The 26,290-nt window shown below is 43.9% G+C and overlaps 1 protein-coding gene across 1 annotated transcript; it reads right to left on the bottom strand.

Annotated features, from left to right (window-relative positions):
* Nucleotides 1–6,060: 6,060 nt before the first annotated feature.
* Nucleotides 6,061–24,415, bottom strand: DIPK2B (divergent protein kinase domain 2B). Its single transcript, XM_006137892.4, has 5 exons — nt 24,055–24,415; nt 18,421–18,685; nt 9,918–10,091; nt 8,048–8,336; nt 6,061–6,658 (listed from the first exon to the last, which is right to left on the bottom strand). Exons 1-5 carry the CDS (start codon nt 24,279–24,281, stop codon nt 6,318–6,320), a joined length of 1,296 nt encoding a protein of 431 aa, XP_006137954.2. The 5' UTR covers nt 24,282–24,415; the 3' UTR covers nt 6,061–6,317.
* Between the last annotated feature and the right edge of the window lie 1,875 nt (nt 24,416–26,290).

Genomic DNA, 26,290 nt, shown 5'->3' with positions numbered 1-26,290 from the left:
TGTTGCTATGCCATTTCAGTGTCACTCACCTGATGTCTGTGAGGTGTGCAGCTCATCGCAATGCTTTTGTACGAGCATTTCAGATCAACATAGGAAACCGAATGTCAAATATTTGAGAGAGGAAAATCTGCCTGGAGGGAAAAATAAGGCTTCACAATGGTGGGTGAAGCCAGTGCCTGGCACTCTGAGCTACTGCTCCTGGCTTGAAAATCGAGCAAGGAATTGCCAATGAAGGAAGAGATTTTGCAAGTGCTAAGGTGCTGCTGGCCACAGGCTAAGGCTGTGTTATACCAAGTGATTTCTCCAAGAGCTTGCCACTTCTACGGATTAGAAATTCTCTGGTGGAGCTCATATGGCCTAGGCAAGATATTTTGTTCATCTCTTCCTTGACATGTGGCCTGCTTTCTCTATCCTAGCTGAACTGCATGAAAAAACAACAAGGATGCATCTACACAGCAGGACTTAACTCGAAATAAGCTATGCAAATTGAGCTACATCAGTTATGTAGCTTATTTTGAAATAGGGAGTGTCTATACAGCACTTATTTAGAAACAGAGCACTCCTCCTCCAACTTCCCTTACTCCTCATGCAATGAGGGTTATAGGAGTCAGAGTACAGCGACTTACAGCATGACAGTACTTCAACATTATTTCGAAATAACTGCCAGCTGTGTAGATGTGAACTAAGTTTTTTCAAAATAATGTTGCTATGTAGACATATTATTACTCCCTTATTTCCATTGCTAATTGGAAATCTGTTTACTAGTGACTCAGTTACCTTCACTGGCAATAATACAACATTTTCTCATAAAACTATCATACAAAATTGTATTCCTCTTTTAAATACATTGTTCCCTGAATTCAAGGTGGCAAGACAGTTCTCCCTTTACTAGAGAAATTGCTGCTGCTTAATGGTGAGAGTGGGGGCAAAATTATTTAATTTGTTTAGTTTATCAAATAAAATCACAATCTGTAGTGCTGCTCCCACTACAAATAGGAATTAGGGTTAGTGGTGGTTGGAGACACTCTTCTGAGGGGGACAGAGGCGCCCATCTGTCACCCTGACATTTCATCTTGGGAGATATGCTGCCTTCTGGGGGCCCATATCCGAGATGTTACGGTGGAATTATCTGGCCCTCTGACTACTACCCCATGCTACTCATCCATGTGGGCACAAATGATACTGCGAGGTGTGACACTGAGCGGATCAAGAGCGACTACAGGGCTCTGGGAGTATGGGTAAAGGAGTTTGGAGTGCAGGTGGTATTTTCTTCTATCCTTCCTGTCAAAGGTAGGGGCCTGGTCAGAGACAGGTGCATCCTGGAGGTGAATGCGAAGATGGTGTCGCCAGGAGGGCTTTGGCTTTCTCGACTATGGTATGCTATTCCAGGAAGGACTGCTAGGCAGAGATGGTGTTCACCTTTCAAGGAGGGGGAAGAACCTATTTGGACACAGACTGGCTAACCTAGTGAGGAGGGCTTTAAACTATGTTCAACGGGTACAGGTGAGCAAAGCCCACTGGTAAGTGGAGAACATAGAGACCTGGGAGATGGGTCGGAAATGGGAGGGAGCATGGGCTATAATGGCAGAGAGAGAGGAGGGTCAGGGCAAAACTGGAAGGCAAGATCAAATCAGTATCTTAGATACCCATATACAAACCTAAGAAGTATGGGTAATAAGCAGGAAGAACTGGAAGTGCTAATAAATAAATAAACTATGACATTGTTGGCATCACAGAAACTTGGTGGGATAATACACATGATTGGACTGTTGGGATGGAAGGGTACAGCTTGCTCAGGAAGGATAGGTGGAAAAAAGGGAGGAGGTGTTGTCTTATATATTAAAAATGTACACACTTGGAATGAGGTGGAGATGGACGTAGAAGCTACCAGAGGGAAGCTGTTCTAGATTTGATTTTTAACAAATAGGGAGGACCTGGTTGAGAATTTGAAAGTGGAAGGCAGCTTGGGTGAAAGAGATCATGAAATCATAGAGTTCACAATTCTAAGGAAGGGTAGAAGGGAGAACAGCAAAAAATAGAGACAATGGATTTCAGGAAGGCAGATTTTGGTAAGCTCATACAGCTGATAGGTAAGGTTCCATGCGAATCAAGACTGAGGGAGAAAAACAACTGAGGAGAGTTGGCAGTTTTTCAAAGGGACATTCAAAGGCCAAAAGCAAACTATTCCACTGCGTAGGAAAGATAGAAAATATGGCGAAAGGCCGCCTTGGCTTAACCACAAGATCTTTCATGATCTAAAAATAAAAAAGGAGTCCTATAAAAAAAAAAGGAAAATAGGACAAATTACAAAGGATGAATATAGGCAAACAACACAGGAATGCAGGGGCAAGATTAGAAAGGCAAAGGCACAAAATGAGCTCAAATTAGCTACAGGAATAAAGGGAAACAAGAAGATTTTTTATAAATACATTAGAAGCAAGAGGAAGACCAAGGACAGGGTAGGCCCACTGCTCAGTGAGGAGGGATAAACAGTAACAGGAAACTTGGAAATGGCAGAGAAGTCTGATGAAGGAATGCCTAACATAGTGAATGCTAGTGGGAAGGGAGTAGGTTGAGAAGAAAAAAAAAAACAAGCTAAAAATCACTTAGAATAGTTAGACGCTTGCAAGTCACCGGGGCCTGATGAAATGCATCCTAGAATACTCAAGGAGCTGATAGAGGAGGTATCTGAGCCTCTAGCTATCATCTTTGGAAAATCATGGGAGACAGGAGAGATTCCAGATGACTGGAAAAGGGCAAGTATAGTGCCCATCTATAAAAAGGGAAATAAGAACAACCCAGGAAACTACAGACCAGTTAATTTAACTTCTGTGCCAGGGAAGATAATGGAGCAAGTAATTAAGGAAATCATCTGTAAACACTTGGAAAGTGGCAAGGTGATAGGGAACAGCCAGTATGGATTTGTAAAGAAAAAAATCATGTCAAACCAATCTGATAGCTTTCTTTGATAGGATAACAAGTCTTGTGGATAAGGGAGAAGCGATAGATGTGGCCTACCTAGACTTTAGTAAGGCATTTGATACGGTCTTGCATGATATTCTTATCAATAAACTAGACAAATACAACTTAGGTGGGACTACTATAAGGTGAGTGCATAAGTGGTTGGATAACCATATTCAGTGAGTAGTTATTAATGGTTCTCAATCCTGCTGGAAAGGTATAACAAGTGGGGTTCCACAGGGGTCTGTTTTGCGACTGGCTCTGTTCAATATCTTCCTCAATGATTTAGATATTGATATAGAAAGTACGCTTAAGTTTGCAGATGATATCAAGCTGGGAGGGGTGGCAACTACTCTGGAGGATAGGGTCATAATTCAAAATGATCGGGACAAATTGGAGAAATGGTCTGAGGTAAACAGGATGAAGTTTAATAAAGACAAATGCAAAGTGCTCCACTTGGGAAGGAACAATCAGTTTCACACATACAGAATGGGAAGCGACTGTCTAGGAAGGAGTACAGCAGAAAGGGATCTAGGGGTTATAATGGACCACAAGTTGAATGAGTCAGCAGTGTGATGCTGTTGCAAAAAAAGCAAACATGATTCTGGGATGCATTACCAGGTGTGTTGTGAGCAAGACACGAGAAGTCATTCTTCCGCTCTACTCTGTTTTGGTTAGGCCTCAGTTGGAATATTGTGTCCAGTTCTGGGCACCGCATTTCAGAAATGTGGAGAAATTGGAGAGGGTCCAGAGAAGAGCAACAAGAATGATTAAAGGTCTAGAGAACATGACCTATGAGGGAAGGCTGAAAGAATTGGGTTTGTTTAGTTTAGAAAAGAGAAGATTGAGGGGGGACATGATAGGAGTTTTCAGGTATCTAAAAGGGTGTCATAAGGAGGAGGGAGAAAACTTGTTCATCTTGGCCTTTGAGGATAAAACAAGAAGCAATGGGCTTAACTGCAGCAAGGGAGGTTTAGGTTGGATTTTAAGAAAAAGTTCCTAACTGTCAGGGTGTTTAAACACTGGAATAAATTGCCCAGGGATGTTGTGGAATCCCCATCTGTGGAGATATTTAAGAGTAGGTTAGATAAATGTCTATCAGGGATGGTCTAGACAGTACTGAGTCCTGCCATGAGGTCAGGGGACTGGACTCATGACCTCTTGAGGTTCCTTCCAGTCCAAGTATTCTATGATTGTATGCAAAAATGTGAGTATATTTGCATGTCTAATTTATGCCCAGTCTACAGTCATGGTAATCTGCATTTGCAATTGATGTTACATGCATTCCTGCTGGTTTTCAAACACAAAGTTCTGATTTTGTGCAGAGACTCACAATAACTTTTCATGCAATTTAGATGTGCAAACACACTCATAGCTTTTTGCACATGATCAGATGACTGGTCTTTTTCAAACCATAGCCTGAGGAGGGATGTTCTTGGGGCTAAGACATTGAACTGGGAGTAGGAAGAGGTGGGTTCTGTCCCTACCTCTGTCACAGGCTTCTTGCCTAGAGCCGGATGACCTTTTTCAGGCAAAATTCTTTCACTGAAAACTGCAGGTGAGAGGCTGACTGAGGCAGTTTGTGATATTGTATACATTTTCTTCAGTGGGTAGGGTGCTTACTGGGAAGGGGCGAAATCCAAGTTCAAATCCCTGCTCTGGATCAGGGACTTGAACCCTGGTCTCCCTCCTCCCATCTGAGTGTCCTGACCACCAGGTTATGGGCTATTCTAGGATGGGTATCTCATGTACACCCACATTCCAAGGGAATGTTCTTACCAGGGAGTGTCCACCGGTCCACACCTCTCTGTCCCTTACTCTTTGTTGCTCCCTGAAAAAGCCCCAACATTCTACTGCCCATATGTGTGACTCGTGCAGGTGCACTGCTACCCCTCCGCTTCTCAGTGGCCTGCATCCCACCCTCCTGCTGGGAGATCTGACAAGGATCAAGTCTTACGTGGGCTCTGGCCATGCTCACAGAACTGGGCCTCCTTACAGGATAGACTTCCCCTCCCTTGTTTGAGAATGGGTTCTTAGCAATTCCCTAGCTTGGGGGAGGGAGCAGCAGTGCTTGGGCTACTTTGCAAATTCCAACCCGTAAAAATTTAGGCACCTAGAGCAGCTGTTCAGCTGCTGTTTTGAGACCATCAGAGGTGCCTTAATCAGGTGGATATAGGCACCTCCCTACCTTTATGGATCTGGTCCTAACTCGGTGGCTCATTTCCCCCTTGGCAGCTTGGAGATGGTAATATTTCCTCACCATGCTGAGGTGTTATGAGGACAAGATAATCATCTATCAACGCAACTGCCAAGGTACATATGCCTTGAGTTATAAATTCCAAAGGAAAAGAGACCTGTTTTCAATGCAAACAACAAGATTTTAACTAAACCGAGATTTACTTGAAGCCAGATGGTGTCTGCACTCAACAGAGTTGTAAGTGAAATAGAAGTATTTTGATTAGAAGTGTTTTGAAGATTGTACTGGGGGGAGACGTGAAAAAGACACATTCGGTGAATTGGCTCTGAGGGCGTTTTTGGTTTTTTAAACAAACTGTTTGTTAGAGAGCAATGTTAATGCAACTAGTAGCCTCTTAATTTGCCCCAGCAGTGTGCCCAGGGACAGTTAGAGGACAAGTTTTTGGAGTGCTCTGCAATTTGCACCCTTACATGCTGATGACCATATCGCAACCCATCAAAGATGAAATGTTGTGCTATGTGATTAGAAGTTAGAGGAATGAAGACATAAAAGGAAAAGGAGCTTTAAGCTCTTTAATGCTATCTATTGCTTCTTTCCATCCCATATAACATCAAATTAATTGGCAATCATAATAGTAACATTTTTTTAAAAGGTCATCTGTGGGTGTTAATGGCAGCAAACTGATCAGATAATTCAATTCGGATAAGGTAATTTTATGGCATTAATATATCCCCTCAAGGATAGTCTTAAGTGTATCCATCCATCTTATATTATTGTATAGTCTTTATCAGCAGAGTCTGGGTTCTCTGCAGTTATGCTACGCCACCTAAGCCACTGACCACAATGGCTTAATATTTAATTTTTCTTTATGGGTCCCATGGAAAAATCCTCTGAAGCCAAAATGAAGTAATATGTTTTATTAATAGCTTATCACAGATCACCAACGAAATGTGATAACACTTTAGTACGATGTGAAGTTTGAAGTTAACACAGCAAAGCGGTAAGTGTGTCTGAGTCAGGCAGAACCCTGGGTGTGTTGTGCTGCCTCTTCCTTCTTCATGCTAGGAAGCCCAGGCTTCTATGAATTCCATCTCTTCCTGCCAGAGCTGAGCTGTGCGCACCCCACTCCAGTCTTTCCAGAAGAGCTTTCTCTCGATGGTTAATATTTGTCACTGTATTTACAGTCAGGGTAGCGGTAGGCAAAATGGGAATTGCAAGAGCGTAGAGGTTTCAAGAGCTCTACCAGCTTTCCAGCAGCATCACTGACTTCCTGGTCGGCTCTAAAGCTGTCTGCACAGAGCCTTAGGAGCCTGTCTATTTTCTCCTGAGCAGGTTGGAGGAATTTTCCCTTGAGCAGTTTAGGCAGAAGCTCTTGACATACCATGACAAGGCTCTGCTTCTCTCTAACTGATTTACAGGAGAGAAATGCAGACTGGCAGTCCGAAGCCAAACAGCTAAATATATCTTGATACTCCTGTTGGCCATCAGTCAGGTGGAGACCTAATAAAGGCAATAAAAATAGTTAGAAAATTGCAAGTCTTTTATAATCATACATGTTTGTAATTTTGGTAAGAAAATGTCATTTAAAATAGTGTATACACTTGGTAATATAATAGCTTAGGCTAATTTAGCACCTTTCATCCCAAATCACTTTGTAAGCTGTATGTACAGAGTCATTTTTCACACTTCTGAAATGCATCTATGTACCTGAAAGGTTGAGATGAAAAGAACTGTGCTACCCAGCAGTGTTTTATATTGATTAAAATAGCAGAGAAACTAGAGTCCAACATAAATATAGAGCTGAAATGTGAAGTTCCTATAGAAACTCCCACAAGTAGTTAAGACCTCAGTTTTCCATCACATCCAAAACCAGTAAGACTCAACAAGAGGCAAATCTGGTTGAAGCGGAACCAACAATGTAACAGCCCCCCACCCCCAAAAACCCCCCCAACCCTGCTGAATATTTAAAAGGGATGGAGATAAACTTGCTGGGTCCCTGGGCAAGCAGGGAGGGGCAGCAGGGGAGAATGGGGTCTAGCCTCCCCCAGTGCCACCTGGGGCTCTGGATGCTGCTGCTGCCATGGTAGCAGCTGGGCGTCCCAGGCCCTTTGAAATCACTGGGCCCCAGGGCATCTGCCCCCTCTCTTTCCCTCCCCCCAGTCTGTGGACCTGATATTTCACTAGAAGATTTTCACAAAATCTATATACATCTGTGAATACTTGAGAACTATTCAGATGATTGCATAAGCTGAATGATTTTTTTTCAGTTTGGGGAAAAAAAGAGAAAAGTGACATACTCTAGCTCTGTTTCTCATGGCGCATTACTGTATAGTTTGTGTGGTGGAAAGCAGAGCTTGAACGGTGGACAAACTGACACAAAGGGGTTTTCCTTTGTTAATAATTCTAAAGTAAAGGAGATAAAATGGCCTGGAAGGATTTAAAGGATTTGGCCAAAAGTGAAATAAGCCTGTATAGTTTCTGTCTGCAAATTAATTTTTGACACACCAGTTTTTAAAGAAAATTGAGTTAGGAAGCTGTTGAAGATTAGCATTCAAATGTTGCCATGGTGTCTGTCACTAGTCACAGATATTACCAATGTAGTTCTACAAAGACTGTTCCAACACTTTTTAATCGTAGTGTTAGTCACAGCCCCATTTACTGTACCAGTGAAAGTTATGTAACGTTCAGAATATAGAGCGGAGCACGGCAGGAGCTGGTTATGGTTTTATTGGCAGTAAATGTCTCCTCTTGAACTTTTAATTATCCAATTTAGTGAGCAATTTTTGATGTTTTTAAATAAAACTCACATAGCGGGTGAAAGATTATTTTTTCTCCTGCCTTCCTAATTCCTCCCATGACAGGTGCTTATTCAGAGATCATACTGAGTACCTTCCTGCTTGTCAATGATTCCCAGTGTGCTGGCATCCCGGATGAACAGATGCCCATTGTTAAAAATGCCAAATGTGCCAGCATCAACATGGACAAAATAAAAGAAATAGTTCAAGTCATTGTTCCTCATGGAAGTGATGAGAGAGAGGAGCTGGAGAGCCAGATCAGCCGCCACCTCAGGAGGAGAGCTGTAGAACTCGTTTAAAGGCCTGCTGCTGGCAGTGACAATCAGCCGGCCACATGACCCCAAATACTTTGGAAACGGCCATCCCTCTGCTTCGGGGAAAATCTGTGAGAGGAGAAGAGAAGGAAAATAATGGATATAGTCGCCAGAAATACTGAGGTGTGCTTGTGGTGACATGTGCACACACAGAGTCTCCATGAGTAGGTATGCAGTAAAGCAAGCCTGTGTGAGTGAGTGTATGGTTTTGGGCGGGTGGCGGCCCATACGCAGGGAAGTGTGTGCGAAGGGTGCAAACGCACCCCTCCATGGTTGCCTCCCCCATGGGGCTCATTCTATCTGAGCTGGGCAAGTCTGGGATGGTGGGTGGCCACAGCTTCCCTCCCCTGTGCTTCGGCTGGCTGGGGGAAGGCTGGGGCTGATCCTCCCCCCCAATCCCTCAGGGGTGAGTCCAGGGGCAATGCTAGGGCACCCCCTGCCTTCTCCCGCTGGCTCCGTCTGTAGCCCTTGGTGTGCTCCCCGACACCGATGTCTGGCAACCCACGGCTTATCCCCAAGTGGCAGATGCCCTCTCTGCCGGGTGCCATCCACAGAGGCCAATGAGAGCTGACAGAGAAAGGCCCCCACTGCCAATGCCTGGCTGGCACTGAAGGGAAGGGCCCTGGCCTTCAGCAAGCTGTAGTCCTGCCCCCATCCTTCTGCGCTGCCCAACATGGGAAGGAAGTGGGGAGGGGGAAGAACTATCACTCCCAGCATGCCATGTGGCTCTCTTGTGGCACCTATGAGAAGCCAGCCCTGTGGGTGGGATGGGGGCAGAGTATGGACCAGGCCTGGGCAAGCAGGGAGCCTCAGGCAGACTCCTTGTCTGCCTCCTCCCCCCACGCTAGTGAGAAAAATTGCTGCGGTCCTTTGCTTGAACAGCTGTGAGCCTTCATGTGCTGCTCCAGGCCCCAGCACTATCTGGCCAATGACTGCTACTTGTTGTCAACAGGCTGTTTGCAAAGCACCCTCCCCTCAGGCTCCTAGCTGTTCAAAAACCACATGGCCCCAGGGCGCAGGGCAGTCAGGGAGTCTGCTTGGGAAGGCTGCTGGCTGGGAGTCAAGCAGGAAAGTCTCCCAGGCAGAGCCTGCCTCTGGCACCCCAACCCTTTGCACCCCTCCCCCCCCCCTTGGGAGGTGCCAGAATGATGGTCACTAGTGGTGATGAGGAAGATGATGGCTAATATTTCAGGTTACTGTAGGAGGAATGCTGTGAGTATATGGAAATATAGAGGTACATTCCCTATCTCTCTTGTTAAGTTGAGGTGTTTGTGACCATGCTAAATGTATTAATACAATGATATTTGTAAATATACAGGAGTTCCTATCATGTGAGTGTTTCAGATGTGTACATCAAGGTTGCCAAGTACAGAATAATTAAAATGCTGGGCCTGATCCTGAGACAAGACCCTGCCAACCCGCAAAGTGGAAACTGAAAATTCGTAAGTTATTGATATAATTAATACACAATCTAAAGATCAGGCAACGGCCTCAGTGAAGTCAAGGAACAGGAACTCTCCTCAAAGCTTAGCATGACAGTGAAAAAATCTATGCCGTGTCCAGAGCAACTGGAGACCACCAGATTCACTATCTGCAGAAGGGCTTGTGCTTGGTTTTGGGGAAATTTCAGCGTAGGGAGTGGCACCGTACCTGTAACAGGATGGGAAATGCATTCACTGACAGGGTGTAGAGGAGGCGCAGTTTGTCCCGGTCTGAGAGATGATCCATGTAGATGCTGCCAGCATCTGGCACCTCAGCATAGCGGCGCACTATTCTGTCTAAGAGCCGCTGGGAGGGACAGCGCAGCATCGGACTAGGTAGCCCCTGGTAGGAAAGAACAAAGGCAGTTGGCAGCTATAAGAACTTTTGTTAAGCTGAAATACTATGACCCGCTCTACTATGCACTGATTAGGAGTATTGAGTCCTGGTCTGGGCACTGCATTTCAAGACAGATGTGGAGAAATTGGAGAGGGTCCAAAGAAGAGCAACAAAAATTGTTCTCCTTGGCCTCTGAGGATAGGAGAAGAAGCAATGGGCTTAAACTGCAGCAAGGGAGGTTTAGGTTGGACATTAGGAAAAAGTTCCCAACTGTCAGGGTGGTTAAACACTGGAATAAATTGCCTAGGCAGGTTGTGGAATCTCTAAGAGCAGGTTAGACACCTGTCGGTGCTGAGTTAGATGGTGGTTGGTCCTGCTATGAGGGCAGGGGACTGAACTCAACTTCTTGAGTTCCCTTCCAGTTGTATGATTCTGTGATCTACTCCCTGTGCTATTTGAGAACCCTGCCGGCAGGTCTGTCCTGTGTACCACTTGCAGCTACCTATATGAAGCATTCCTCTGAATGACTGTTAGCAACATGGGGCAGTGTAGGGATATGCTACAGTAGACTCTAAACACTGAACTACCTTGACTCCAATCCCATATTTCAGACTTCACCTAAAACACATAGTCACACAGGTATCTCAAAACAGCAGGCACACTGTTTCCGAAACATACAATCCAGTCTCTAGGTCTCACTCTTATCTGCCTCAGTGTCAGTATATTGAACTAATTTTGCTTCTATAGCCTGTGCCTCTCTTTGCAACCCTCTGTAGCACGTGTTGTTCATTCACTTGAGTTCTCTGTCTTTCTGGAGACATCCCCCTTAAGTGACTCACTTCCTCCTTCTAAAGAGCATCTTCCAAGCACATCCCTCTTCACTAGGGATGTTAAATAAAATTTAAAAACTAATCTATGCATATTGTACATAGATGCCTGTGTAGGATGCATTTTCTTTCTGGTAAAGTTTATGGTAAATAATTTACCTACAGGTTTAATGTTTTGCTTATACTTCCCTGCAGATAGCAGCAGCAAATGATTCTCAGGTTTATAGATTCATTACCATGGTATGTTGCATTTTCTGTAGTTTGAATATCTGAGCTATAAAAGCTCATAAAAGATCTGCAGCTGGCACAAATGGCTGTTTATTTACACTGGACTTAGATTAGCTTATTTTTTAGAATAAGTGCATTTTACTTTATCAGTTATAGAGAAATGGCTTGGAGAATTAACTCTGACAGTGTCTAAATAGTACACATCCTCTTACATTTTTCTCTTCCAGAACAACATTAGCAAGAAGTGTGTTTTTTGTTTTGTTTTTTTGTCTAGCACAAAACTAAGCAGAAAAATGGCAATTCTGTCTTACAGTTCTGACGTGTTGTCACTTTTCCTTTGGGGGAGGAGTGAAGGGGAAAAATAAGGCAAGCAAAATTGTGTTAAATGGTTGATAAGTGGTGCTGAAATTCTCTTCCAGCTGAGATTGTATGCAAATATTTGCTGACAAAGATAGAAAGCCTTGCTGCTTACAGGAATCTTTTAATGCAATCGTTGAGACATAAGAGCAGACATACTGGGTCAGATCAAAGGTTAATTTAGCCCAGTATCCTGTGTTTTGACAGTGGCCAATACTAGGTACCCAGAGGGAATTAACAGGTAATTATCAAGTCAGCCATCCCCTGTCGCTCATTGCCGGCTTCTGACAAACAGAGGCTAGGGACACCATTTCTACCCATCCTGGCTAATAGCCATTGATGGTCCTAACCTCCAGGGATTTATCTAGCTCTTTTTTTGAACCCTGTTGAAGTTCTGACCTTCATCACATCTTCTGGCAAGGAGTTCCACAGGTTGACTATGTGTTGTGTGAAGAAATACTTTTGTTTGTTTTAAACCTGATGCCTGTTGACTTCATTTGATGACTCCTAGTTCTTGTGTTATGGGAGAGAGTAAATAACTTTTCATTATTTACTTTCTCTGAACCTCTATAGACATCTATCATATCTCCCCCTCGTCTTCTCTTTTCTAAGCTGAAAAGTCCCATCTTTTTAATCTCTCCTCATATGGCAGCTGTTCCAAATTTTTGTTGCCTTTTTCTGAATATTTTCCAATTCCAAGGTATCTCTTTTTGAGCTGGGACGACCACATCTGCACGCAGTATTCAAGATGCAGACTTATGATGGATTTATATAGAGGAAATATGATACAGGGTGTCCCTGCTATGTCACCCTGGTATGCATCGGTTCCACACTAGTCATTGACCCTTGTAGAAGCTGATGCATTGTAAGTCCTCCCATTCCCCATCCTTCAGTTGTGCAAATCTCCCCCCCCCCCTTCAATTTGTGCAAATGGAAGTCAGCTGTAGGAAAAAAAAATTCCCCGCTGTAAGTCGTTTCACTAGAAGTCCAAGTTATTTGGAACTTATCTTGGACTTATAGTGAGGATGGCCTGTACTTTCTATCTTATTATGTAACCCTTTCTGTTTGCCATAACTATGTACTGAAGGACCTGAAAAGATGCCATCAAAAAGTGTAATTTCCTACTTCATAGCTGATCCTATTCTGTGAGCATAGTGAGGTGATGAAAGGCTGATCACTTCCCATGGAATTATTTTTGGGATTTCCTAACTAAAACTGTGACTGACACTTTATCCAGTACAAAGATCAGAATGCTAGAGCTACTTCATTTACTGTTTAGCATGGAGCAGATAAGTGAATTTGAAATAAGTCCATGTGAACGTGCAGGAGTATAGTGCATGTTTGTCAACAATTTGGGAGCCAGAACACATCTAGTTGAGTTAAATGACCTTCAGTTTGTGCTCATTCATACATTCTGACTTTGAGGCTAGTGCTATTTATGGCATGGAAACAGAATGAACAAGAGTAAGGCTGGAAGCTGAATAGGTGAAATCCCTTCTCACATTTATATCATGAATGAATACAATTTCTTAATGTTTTAATTACTTAACACACACTGTGGTCCAGCAAAGCACTGTTCATCTAACAACTAGGCGCTATTCGCTTCGCTAGGTGTACTCACATGCTTAGAAGTAAGCATGCCTTAAGTACTTCACTGGAGTGGGGTCAACATTTTTAGGGGGAAAGAATCATTCCATCTCTGCTGCTGGAGAGAGAGCCAATTTAACTCTGAAGTTGTAAAATTGTGAAGCAAAACCCGCTGATTGGACACACACGTGAAGATCATGTGATTGAAAGCACTAGCAATAACTGGTTTGTCTGCGAATGGCTTAACTCCCTTGCAATGTCTTCTCACTCTGGAACCTGAGACTGAATGAATGAACCACCTCCCTGAACGACATCAGTAGCACCAACGCAAGCACACATGTGCATAGCAGTATGTCAGCAGCAAAGCTTCCTCTGCCAATGTAGCTTCTGCTGCTCATGGAGATGGTTTTGTTATGCGGATGGGAGAGCTCTCTCCTGTTAGCATAGAGCATCAACACAAGATGTGCTGTAGTGGCCCAGCTGTATCGGTACAGCTGTGCTGCTGCGAGCTCTGTATATATAGACATGGACTCGACAACAAGTTTGGTTTTAAGTCACAATGCTTCTCACTAAGTTTGATTTTAAAAAATGTCACGTGTATGTGTCTAAGCATGGACAGACACCAGGATGCCAGCTTTCACTCGAATGGCATTTTTTTCCCGTCCATGACGTACAGTGTATTACAAATTGGGGGTGGGGGAAAGTTGCTCTTATTGGTGCAGACAAACTCAGAGCTCACTCTGCCGTGGAAGAGTCCAAATTTTTGTCTTTATAGTACAACAATCACACAGTGCCTACAAAATAGTCAAGGAAGAGAGAAACTCAATCCAAAATCACTGCCATCTTCAGTTCATACTAAGAATTGACTGCTACATATACTACTTAAATTAATACAGTAAAGCCAGGTCTATGCTGGCTGAAACAATCAATGTAAGATATGCAATTCCAACTACAACAATTGCAGAGCTGGAGTTGACATACCTTACACAGATTTTCTGAGGCAGCCCCTCAGAGGGAGGTTGATGGGAGAAATGTTCCAGTTGACTTCCCTTTCACCTCTCAAAGGTGGGGAGGAATGCAATTGACAGGGGTGTCTTCAGCATTCAATTTAGTGGGTCTTTACTAGACCTACTAAATCAAACACTGGAAGATAGACCACCATTGCATTGATCTCCATGGCAGTGAAGACAAGCCATTAGAAATGGGGGAAAAATTGAATCTGAATTTTAAGCCACCTAGTGGTTTCAGATATTTGAATCTGAGACATTGGTTCAGCCCCTTACAAGTATAAATCTATGACAAAAATCAGGATCTTGTTCTAGCTTCAGATTCCATCATTACCCTTTTCTACTTCAAAATTCAGGTATGTTTAAACTTGGAGGCTTGATTCAGACTCATCACTGGCAACAAGGAAATAAGTCAAAAGATGATGGATCTGGGAGATGACTGTGATGACTGTGAGACCCAGTGGTGGTATTTATGTGTTGGACTATGAGGCTGATTAACAGCTTCAAATTATTATTTAGGTGTGTAAAATGGGCAAGTTCATAAAATTACAGTTTCTTGTTGTGCCTTGATAATGTTCACATCCAACCTTTGTGCCTCCAACCTTTTATTTGCTGTTCTTCGTTGTTAGGGTTAGAAGTGTGCCCCCCAGGAGATCTATGCTGAAACTAGCCTATTTTTTTATTGTCCACCTCAAACAGAAAAAAACAAGCAGCACGAGGTGACCTCTGACACTTACAATGATGAGCTTTGGAGCTTGAAATGCATACAAAGCAGCATGCCACTAGTACTCCTGTACAGGCTAATACGTGCAATCCAGTTCTACACACAGAGAGAGAGTTAAATCAAGGTTGTCTCTGAGGCAGGCATGATTTCAGTACCGAAGCATTTGTAGCTTGCAATAAAGACTTTCACTGTGGCAGATGAAATAATCATTGTGGCAGGCAGCCCAATTGATAGTTGGGTCAGGCAGGGCAGTCAGTGAAAAGTGAAAAACATTATTTCACGGTCTGTCGTTTTGATTCAAGTATGTTAAGGTTTGTCATACTTTTCTGTTCTGTAAAAGAAAATTACTTGAGCCCAGTAGTTTCTGTCAGATCTTTTCTATATCCAAAGCTATGGGGAGGATGGTGCAGCCACCAGGTTAGTAACCATAGTTTTATGGGAAATACTGCTACCGTGATGACATCAATAGAGCCCTGAGTGTTACCAAAAATGCCAATCACTGAACAGTTCTTGTGTGAAGTGTTTGCAGGTGTTTATCATATCATGAAACGAAGCATTCGCACTGACATGTATTTACACTGCAAATACCATACCACTGAAATTACACCTCAGAGGGAGACACCCCTATGGAGCTCTTGCTGTTTAAATTTCAGGAAGGGAATCTGAGAACTCTCCTGCCTCCTGAAGCTGAACAGGGCCATAGAAATGCACAGAAATTTCCTGAGATTCATTTTCCGGTGGGACTAAACCAGAAAACCTGGCTCGAAATGTTAAGCACCTCACATTTCAGGGGTGTTTGTTTCCAAGTTTTTGGAAGAATTTCTCCATTTTCACACACACAGATTTCCTGACTTCAGTAAACAGACATTTTAAGGATTTCTGTTTGTTTGACCATTGATTTAAGAAAAATTCTGTTGCCATCTCAAGACACTGCCCGATTTTATACACAACCTCCATGAAGCTTGCTCACCAGATGGGTTTCACCACTGTGCCCTGCTATATTATTGGCTTTCCCACCTCAGCACCCGTAACATACTCCACACTGCCATCTTGTGGGGAGAAAATGCCCTAATGCACATGGGAAACAATTCCCTGCAGGACTTAACAAGGGACACTTGGTATAATGCAGCTGATAAGAAAACGTGAATTTTAGATAAGGAATCTTTTTTGAACGCCTCTTGTAACCCCCAGTACCCTTTCCTTCGCTTTGATATGACTATTAGATGAAGCACAGTCTGCCTTCTGAACAGTGTGCAGCCTTTTCCCAGAGAGATGTTCTGTTCTATGCCAGGTTTAGTTTGTCTTTCAGCTCAACTGTGCTCATTTTTCTAGCTGACAGCTCTGAGAGCCACACTGGGCTCTTCCACCGTGTTGCAGTAATAATGGTTCCGCTGGCCCAATTAGCCCCTCAGTGACACTTGGGTCACTCGAGTGCGGTCTGTGGCTTGCACAGGTGCCTCGGTCGCAGCTTAGTTAGTGATCCTGTTACTGATGATGCCTATGGATCTGCAGCTCCCTCAGTCTCAGCAGCTCTGCCAGCTAGCAGGAGTGACAAGCAGGAGAAAACGCCTTACTGCGAGGAGTCCGGAGTCAGCACAGCTAAGTAAACGTGCCCAGGGAGCAGACCTCTTGGATTACAGGGTGATGCTTCTATAAAGTTCCTTTTCAAAGCAGATCCCCCACTTTAGAGGGTGACCCTTTCGAGCACAAAACACTCAGCTGAAAGATCCTCCAATCCCAGCCACCAACCTGCTCCTTTCACGCATTTGCTAGTCACTCAATAGCCCTTTGTCGTGAGGGGTGCCTGTCCCTTAACAGCCATCCTCAGCAAAAGGTGGCACCCTGCCTTGTGGCTGAAATGGGAACAGATCCTTCCTCTCTCTCTGCAGCAGGTGCTCAGAGCTCAGTGCCTCTCCAGAGCTGGCTTGTTTGAAACCTGCTCCTGCTTATTTTGCTGCCTGGTTATCAGCTTGCACCATATGCTGTTTATCTCTTTAGCCTACTCCTCCCTCTCCCTAGTGGCAATAACCCCTGCGGCTCCCCTCAAGCTGGAACTGTGACTGACACACCTGTCTCGCCTTGCTTACCCTGTGACATTTAAGGATTCTACTGAAAAGGCCAACCAACTTCCTGTTGCATGACGCACGTTGCAATAGATGGCCTAGAGATTAAGAAATAGGAATCCTACTTCGGTGCCTCCGGCTCCTTCCAGGCCTCTGGAGTGAGGCCTGCAGTGCCCCGGGGTTAGGGTGCGTGCGGTCTGCCTGTGAGGTATGCCCCCTCAATCGGGTGCTTCCATCTCCTGCACCCACAGCGCCACACATTGGGCTCAGCTGAGAAGGCATGTTCCCCTGCCCTTTGGGAGGGAGTTAGTCAATGGTGCTTACAGACAGAGACAGGATCCAAGTAAAAAAATTAATGGTGCTGTCCTTGCTAAGGGCGGCTGTGTGCTACAAATCTCCTCTCAAGCAGTAGGGGGAGGGCTGGCCTTTCAGAAGAAACAACTGAAATGTGCACAATTTTTTTTTTAAAGCCCAGTCAAGGGGGCAAAGGGGAACAGATGAATTTATTTTGGTTCTGGCCATCCAACACTCCGGTCATCTGAAGAAGTGGCCCATGCCCACGAAAGCTCATGATGGCATGTTTTGTTAGTCTTTAAAGTGCTACCAGACTATTTGGTGTTTTTTCAGTTTTTCCTGTTACAGACTAACTCGGCTCCCCTTCTGAAGACATTGTGACAGGGTTTGGGGTAGGCAACTTAAAGCCCCATCTCCTTGAGTCAGGTGAGTACATGAGCATCTCGACTTTCACTGGAGAAAGCCAAGTGTCTAGCCCTCTTGGTTTCACACAAAAGCTTAAAAATGTGCCCCTTAAGGATCAAACATTGGGGGTATGTATGTGTTAAAATCTATTATTAATATTTTATTTGTTGTTTTTAATTTCAGGCTGTTGGGGCTCTTGATTCATGAGGTTTGAATGTAAGAGATTTGTATCTTGGAGTGTTCAACAAGCAGACAGCTCAAACAGGAACTCAGAGTCAACCTATTTCTGGCCCACAGAAAAATCAGTTGGAGGGGCTGCACACAAGTGAGGGGGGGAAAAACAGCCAAAAACCAACCCTCACTGTCATGGCCCCCAACAGAGGAGAAAGGCACGCCTCTCAGTCCCCTTGGCCACCAGAGCCTAGTGGGGCCTAGGCTAGTAGATTGCGTGTGCTCCAGCCACACAGTGAGGTGGGGGAGGTAAAGGTGCTTTGTAAAGAGCAGCCAGGTCTAATCTGGGTAATTACAAAGCAAAGTTAAAATAGATGGGTTTGGATACTAACCTCTGATTCATTTTTATGTGGGAATCATCCCCATGGGATTGAAGAGCTAAACGCTCTTCTTCCTTTACTTTTGTCCCCAGCACAGTGCTCTGAAAGCTTCAAAACCCTATTTTTTTGGAAGCTTAGAACTTGCCAGCTTCAGTCAGTCACAGTCCTTGGTTCTTTATGAAGCTTGAAAAACAAACGAAGCAATCAGAGATTTCCCCCAGACTCTGTAGTAGGAAGTAACTGCAGTAGCTGCCAAACTGGTGTGCTCATGAGCAAGAGCCTGCATACTCACCTGCACAAGGTCCGGAGTGAGGCGCTTTGCTTTCAACCATTTTTGGAATCTCTCTGTCTGTCGCAAGACGTGCTCGATGCTGCAGCTTTTTGTCTTGGAAAGGGAAGCACAGATTCTCTCGTCAGCTTGGTCATGCTGGTATTTGGTGGTTAACCTGGAGATCTCAACCAGCCGCCAGCTTTTGGCATCATCGGTGTAGTTCCCGGAGTAACTGGGAAGGTTGTCAGGAGGCAGTTTTAAATGAGAAGAGAGCCAGTTGTCAAACCTGCCAAAGCAAACCAAGTTCCCAGTGGGGAGACTGTTAATAAGCTACATGATGTTGGAAAATTAAAGTGCAATTTCCAGTTTTCTTACTTTCTAATGGCTAGAAAGAGGATTTGGTGACTTCTAAAATGTTTTAAATCACTGAGAGGAATGGTGAAAAGGTTAAGGAGGGCTCACCTTTGTTTGAGGTGTTCTCCTCTCTCCACACTCCCCAGACCTGTGGGAAAACCTTAAATAAATGTGTAGGTGTGTGGTGTTCTGTTTAACAATTAAAAACTCAGCCCAATAGCCTTGTAATTACAAGCAGCCCCATGCTAACACAATGTGCACCTTCAGTAGAGGAAAGATACTTTTGGTAACTAAGCAGATTCTCATTTCATGCTCACAGTTGCTCGTTACAAAGAGTAGAGGGAAATGAGAGTTGTTACAGTGGTAGGAATTGGAGAGTAGCTCTTTACAAAGTTTTGGAGCACTCTCGTAGCCACCCTGTCCTCTAATGCAGAAGCCACCAGAACCTTGCCAGAGTAACCATGGACATATGTAGCTAGGCCTGATATGGAGTAGGTAGTAAACACTGTGGTTCGAAACCTCCTTATGGTTTCCTCATTTCATAATACTGTGCAGAGAACGTAGATGCTACGGTTATAAACAATTAAAAAGCTTAAAGTGCCACAGTGTATGGTGCTTCAGTAGGAAACCAAAGCAGAACTCCAGAGTCTCATGGTATCTGTGGAAGAACATATAGGTCTGTAAGTCTCTGTCACTCTGGCCCAAACCTGAAGAACTGTATGAGCTCAAAAGCTTGTGTCTCTCACCAACAGAAGTTGGCCCAGTAACAAATATTACCTCCCACCCCTTATGTCTCTTGTATCCATGCAATTATTTTGATTGAAAGTCACCTTTTCTTCACTTGGTGCAAGATATCTTTGGGTTGCAGTAAAGCTGTTGAGAGTCATTTCTCTAGACAATGAAACAAAACTAAACTCCAAAAGTAGTATTTTAGCGTAACATTTAATTTTGTAAAGCACCTTCTATACTCAAGGTATCTCAAAGATTTTTACAAAGCAGCTAAATACTGTCAGTGGGGTGAGTGCAAAGGGCACTGTGGCAACTCAGGGAAGTTGGATCATCCCTATCACAAGGCACTTCTATCATCCCCTCTGTTAAAACTGCACAACAGGAACATTAATGTGCAAAGCAAGGGCAGCATGGACCTTCTTAAATATCTCATTTGGAGGATTTGGTGTATCAGCCCCTTGTCTACCATGTACTTGGGGCCAAACTTTCAAAGACGTATACACCAGTGCCATGGGTGTATGTGTAAGTCATCTGTTGCAAACAACCAGTTAGCCCCATGACTAGCTGTGTGTGTGTGTACACAAATATCTGATTTACATGTCCAGTTGTTACGTGCATTACTAAACTCCACTTATCTTTGATGTCAGCCTTGGATATGAACCCAAATCTTAGTTTAGGTCATCAACACATGATCATGTGTCCAGGAGCCAGGAGTGTTGCCAGTTAAATGCTTTTTTGTGGACTTTCTGCATGGTCATTTCATCACCAGTGCCTCTCAGTTGTCTCCTCATTACAATTCCTAGTGGAGTACAGGTTGGACCTCCCTTGTTCAGCTCCCTCAGGGCCTGACTAGTCCCAGAGAAGGGAGTTTTCCGGACTAGGGAAGATTGAAGTGGGGGTGCTAGCCTCTCCACTGGGCTCCTCTCCCCAGCTGTCTGGCACCACTGCTCTCCGCTCCCTGGCTGCAGCAGCCCTGTGGGCTTTGCGGCCCTGCAAACTCTGGAGGCCCTGGCAGCCCCATGAGCTCTGGCGGTGGCCCCACCAGCCCTGCGAGCTCCAGCAGTGGCCCCATGGGTCTTTCATGACCCTGTCTACCCTGCCAGTGCTTGTGGTCCCACCAGCTGTGGGCCCTATAGCCCCTCCTCTTTCTTGAGCCAGCCAGGAGCCCCATGGGCTCTGCTGTCCTGCTGGCTGGCTCTGCTCCCAGCTGCCAGCAACTTCTGTGCCGGGGCTATCGAGTCCCACGATATCCATGACCCTTCTGGACCACGGATGTTGCCAGACCAGAGAGCCCTGAACCACAGAGGTTCAGCCTGTAGTCATTGTCAGTGCTGGTGGCAGAATAGATATGTTCCAATTCCATTCCAGGTGTTGCTGCTATTGTGATACCACATGATCGGCCATGCTGCGTTCGGTGGCGATTTTGTAAAGTGAACAAGTACCCACTGAGGACTGAACTGTGATTAATTCTCCACCCAGAAGACAAGTGCATTAAAAAGCACTAATTGTTTCTGTCCCTTTTGTCTTTCCCTCTAAACCTCTGAGATGATGTAAGTAACAGCTGTGTAAAGTGGAGGGAACAAAATCTGCTGCAGATGCCATGGTGAGGATCTCTAGATGGAGAGGAGGACTATGGTCAAAATCAGAGTTTCTGTTCCAGGGAAAAGTCTGATATTCTGACCCTTCTGTTCATCCCAAAGTGGAAAGAAAAGTCAAAATTCCCACGCACAACATTCTGAAACTGTGGGTGGGAAATACAGGAATGCTATTGTTGAAGTCAGCCCATGAAGTATGTCTGACCACATGACATCACTTTTAATCTAGAAAGGTTGAAGCACTTCACTTTTATTCTTCTTCTGTGGGCTGGTTGAGTGGGTTCTGATGGAAACACTTGCATTGAAAAATTCCATCAAGCTCCATTTTACAGCATGTTCCCTGCTCAGGGGAGCTGTTTTTCTGCCCTCAGCCCATGGGTGACCCAAACAAATAGACAACCAGGAGACGGTTGGGCTGTGCTAAGTGGCTGGCTTCCTCCCCTCCCTATACGAGGAAAACTTCCTGAAAAATTGATGTTGCTGGGAGAGAATTAACACATGCTGTGCCCTGGGAGTCCCCTTCACAGCAATACAGGGCACAGCTGGAGTCTGGTAGTCACTGACAGCATGGCTACTGGTCCAGCTGTGCTCTCATGGCTAAGATGGGGTGCCACATGAGAGTGCATAGATGAACACTTTCATGGAGATGGGCAGGAGTTGGAGTACTGGGTGCCTCACCTCCCCATTTCTTTGGGGGCAGGGAGGTGGGGGAAAATATGCTGGGCATGCAGAGCATCAGCGTAGTCATGGAGATTTTCCACTAACTTGTTCCCCTCCACACAATATTGCACAGGAGGGGAGCATATGGGCTGTGTAATTAGATTTTGAAGATTTTTCTTCTATCAGCCCCCTCAGCCCTACCCACACACACATTTCATATGTAATAATTTAGGGGCACAGCTGAGTATTTTGCAAGTAACATGCTTGAATAATGTGGCTTGAACTCTAACCTTTTGCTAGCCTTATGTCAAATGTGTGGCACCAATAAAAAACTTCCTAATTATAATCATCCTTGGGAGCATAGGAAAGCATTTCCTAATTGCATCTCACCATAAATGATTGTTAACAATTTGAAGCTAAAATAGGATTGGCAAAAAACTCCACTGAGGGTTGGGTGAAATAGATGAAATGACATTAACAAAATAAAATAAGTTTGAAAGCAACATCAGAATTTGTTTTTACTTTGTCAGGAAAACAGGACAGAGAAATAATAAGGGAATTAATTAGATTGCCTCTGCTCTAGGATCCTACTTCAAATATATATATTTGAATGTAATCCATTCCTGGCTGGTGATTTCTAAAGCTGAGAGAAGAATTTGTTCCATAAAGAATTTCGCCAGAACATTAGCCTTTTTCTCCAGTAAATTTCCCTCTTTTTGTGTGTTTCAAACAGTCATCCTCGTTCCCTACTCCCCATAAGGTAAAGTTTTATTTCTCTAGAAACTTACACAGGAGCTCATTGGAGTTGAGAACACAGGACTAGAAGGGACCTTCTGGGCCATTGAATCCAGTCCCTTTCTGTGTCAGGTTTGTAATCCTGGCCATCAAATTCTATTTTAGAACTACTTCCTTTGGGTGTTGTGGATGCTGACGAAGCAAAGTACCACTCTCCTCTGGAATGAGTCCATGAGAGGTGAATAATTCAGATCTGGGCATGGCTAGCCAGATTGGAGGCTTTTAGCCTTGCCTGCTCTCTGAGTGTATTGACCCTGTATCCTAGAACCAAGGGTTAGAAGTGAGAGGAAAGGTCACTAGTCTAACCTCCTGCAGGATTGCAGGGTTTGTAGTATCTGAGCCATCCAAGGCAGATGACAATCCAGCCTCCTTCTGAAAACCCCCAGTGAAAAAGCTTCCACAACCTCACGAGCCAGAAGGATTAGGATTGTAAGCTCCTTAGGGTAGGGACCATATTTTTGTTGTGCTTGAACAGCACCTTTCACAGTGGGGCCTTTCGCCATTACCATGGGACAAATAATAATCATTGATGATCCTATAGTATTAGTATTGTTAAACCCGTCTGAAAAAAGTCCTTATGGTATTACTGTAGTACATTTTATATAACTTAAAGATAAAAACTGCATTTTGTCTAGTGTTACTTCACTTATATTACTGCATTAAAACTATAATTTTGATGCAATGATTTCCTCCACACCTGAGGCTCTTGGATCTATAAAAGAGCGAGTTCTTAATAAATCATAATAAAAACAATAAACCTTTCCCCTGTAAATCTCCCTATTTTCTGTTCCTCTTCAATAGTTACATTTTCCCTAGTGTCATATGGTGTGTTCTGCTTTTGAGCCTGAAAATTGCAAAAGCAAACTGATAACTGCTTGGGTGCACGTTTAATTCATCTGGAAGTATGTGCAATATTTGCAGTTGTCCTCGAGTTCTTAATGAAACCCCCAGATGCAAATGGCCCTTTGGATCTGATGTGCAAAGTACCTGTTTGTGTTTGTGCTTGCAGATTTATATCTTGATTGAACTTAAATAATGAGTGCATGAAATTCTATATATTTCATGTGATACATATGGTGCTAACATATCAAAACAGTAGCTCTTATTGTTTATGCCCTGTCTTCAGTGACGGAATACAGCCTATCAGTAGCTTAAATTCATGCAGGCAAATTCTCTTTGATCAGTTGTTTAACAGAAAATAATTCCATAAATATTTAAATAAACCATTTCTCCCCCCCCCACTACTTTCTTGAATTGGTTCAAAGACAACTTATCTGAAAGTTAAAGTTTAGAAATTTAACTGAATTTACTTTAAAAATCATATTCAGGGCTCAAATCTGTTGGTGATTGTGTCATCTTCAAAATACTAATATCCGTTATTTCCAATAACATGACACTGTCATTGAAACCTGGGGATAAGTTACATTTTGACTTAACATTTCCAAATACTGTATTGAAAAATAAGTCACTTTTCATGTTACTATGCAGAATGTTTCCAAAAGTATTGTGATGAGTTTCTGACCTTATTTCTTCTTTAAAGAATTTCTTGCAAATCGATGTCCCGATGCAGGCATTACATTTATCGAGTCCCAGGAAACTGCGGCCAAAATTGTAGCTAGGTTTGACACGGGGCACAGAAGAAGGAAAAACGGTTGCTTCTATGAAAGGACTCCAACTTAGGGTAAAAAACTGAAGCAGTATCAATAAAACTGGAACATTAGAGTAAAAAGAATACATCCAGCACCCCATTTACAGTACCAGCTATCCTACCCTGTTCTCTTTGTGTTTTAGATAATCTCAGTTTGCAATTGAGAGTCCCAAAACGCAGAGAAGGTCTTTGTCCACAAGAGCCAAGAACGCCCCATCCTGCCAGCTGGTTGGTGGTTCTGTAAGTTTGTGTCCTGAGCAGGAAGGAATATGATGTATGTGGGGAGGGGGGAGGATGAGGAAATGCATGGAGGATGCAGATAACTTCAGTTGCCATAGTTCTCTTTCCTCCACTTGATGCAGCTGTTTTAGGCCCTGTCGACCCACGCATCTGCACACTCAGAAAATAAGAAGTTCTCGTCTGTACATTCAGCAGACAAAGGTTGCCGTATGTAGAGGACACTTGCATCCAAACTATCTCAGCAAGGACAACAATGCACAGAGGCATGAATTTTAACTTTAGCTTAACCTTTAATCCATTTGAACATCTTTAATCTGGTAACCCTGGGAAACAGGATATGTTGAATTAAAGATTTTGCTGGGCCAAGGAGAGCACTGTGGGGGCTGGGCAGGAGGGAGTAGATGTGGGGTGCATATGTGCTGCCACACCCTCCCTGCTGCTCCCAGGCACTGCCTTCCCTCCCCGCACTATGGGAGCAGTTGGGAAAAGCCTCAGAGGAAGCAGCTCTGTGCACTGTTGTTCCCCCAGCTGGGTGGAGTGGCAGTGGCAGCGCACAAAGCTACTTCCTCCTCCATACCACAGGTGTTCCTGGATTAGGGATACACTGAATATGAATAGTTTAAGTGTATTATGGTTTTGGGGTTTTTTTTGCTATGCATGGAGAAGGCACACACACATCAAAGGCCTTTGCCGTGCTCTAGAATTTCATACAAATCTACTCTGTTCACCTTCTAGCAGCGGAACTTGGATGGTTGCTGAACAGAAGAATTTCTCTTTCATTGTTCTGCAGCCATTTTGCAGTGTAAAAGATGATCAAAGTTGCTGATTTTCAGAATGTCCTAGAAATGAATTTTTGTATTAAGCAGGGATAGGTGCTTTTGAACAGGTGACCCATTTTTTGAAATGGCCCACATCCTCAAAGGTAGTTAAGCACCTAACTCCTACTGATTTTGAAAATGGATCTAATTGCCTACAGGTATGTCTATACAGCAGAGTTTTTTTCGGAGCAGTTTCTGTCCACAGGGAGCTCAGAACCCCACAGAAAGGAACTACTTCTGGCCTCTCTCTCAGGGACCATTGAATAGTGTAACCAATAAAATGTTATGTGGTTATATGTCTATTTAATTTCACGCTATCTAACATCCCTAGCAAACATCCCGTCCTTGGATTGATCAATAGACCATATTTCTAGGGAGCCCACTAGCCTAGTATCCCAGTGCTAAGTGACCTGTTTTTGAGGCTAGCTCCTGTAGTTCTCTTCCAGGGACAAAACTTAGTTGCAGTGTTCCAGCTCTGGGAGGTAGGGAGAGGGCCGGGAATGGAGCATGAATCAGTAGATTTGTGGTGCTCTGAAAGTGCTGGGGAGGATGGGGGAGGAGGAGGAAGTGCAGGGCCTCAGTGCATGAAAGGAGTGTGGGGGAGCCATACAGATTGCTCAGGGCTACATATTGCCTATCCCTGAGACAGAGTTGGTGAGGGTTGCACAAAGCAGCAAGAAACACCCCCTGGTAACTGCTTGTTAATAATGATGATGAAGATGATAATATCAGGCGTGTGTGTGTGTGTGTGTGTGTGATGAGGTACTAAGCAAATAGTCCCTTATTTTTTAAATACAAAGTTGGCAACCCTAGGGTCTGGCATGGCATGATGATTCTAAAAGTGTTTTCAGTAATAATCAGCTCCCGGATAGTAAAGTGCTATCAAGTGATCAGTATAGACTCGATATTGCGCGGCTTTGCACGTCAATCCTGATGAAGGTATGATGTCTGGCTTAATAATTAGAGCTACTTGATGACTGTGTTGATTTTGTCAATGAGAAATGGATTTCTGAAATGCTATGAAAATCAGAACATTTTGAATGATACAAACA

The sequence above is a fragment of the Pelodiscus sinensis genome, chromosome 1 (assembly GCF_049634645.1).
Source record: "Pelodiscus sinensis isolate JC-2024 chromosome 1, ASM4963464v1, whole genome shotgun sequence".
Classification (NCBI taxonomy): Eukaryota; Metazoa; Chordata; order Testudines; family Trionychidae; genus Pelodiscus; species Pelodiscus sinensis.
The sequence above is the reverse complement of the archived record's forward strand: the minus strand, read 5'-3'. Positions and strand labels throughout refer to the sequence as shown.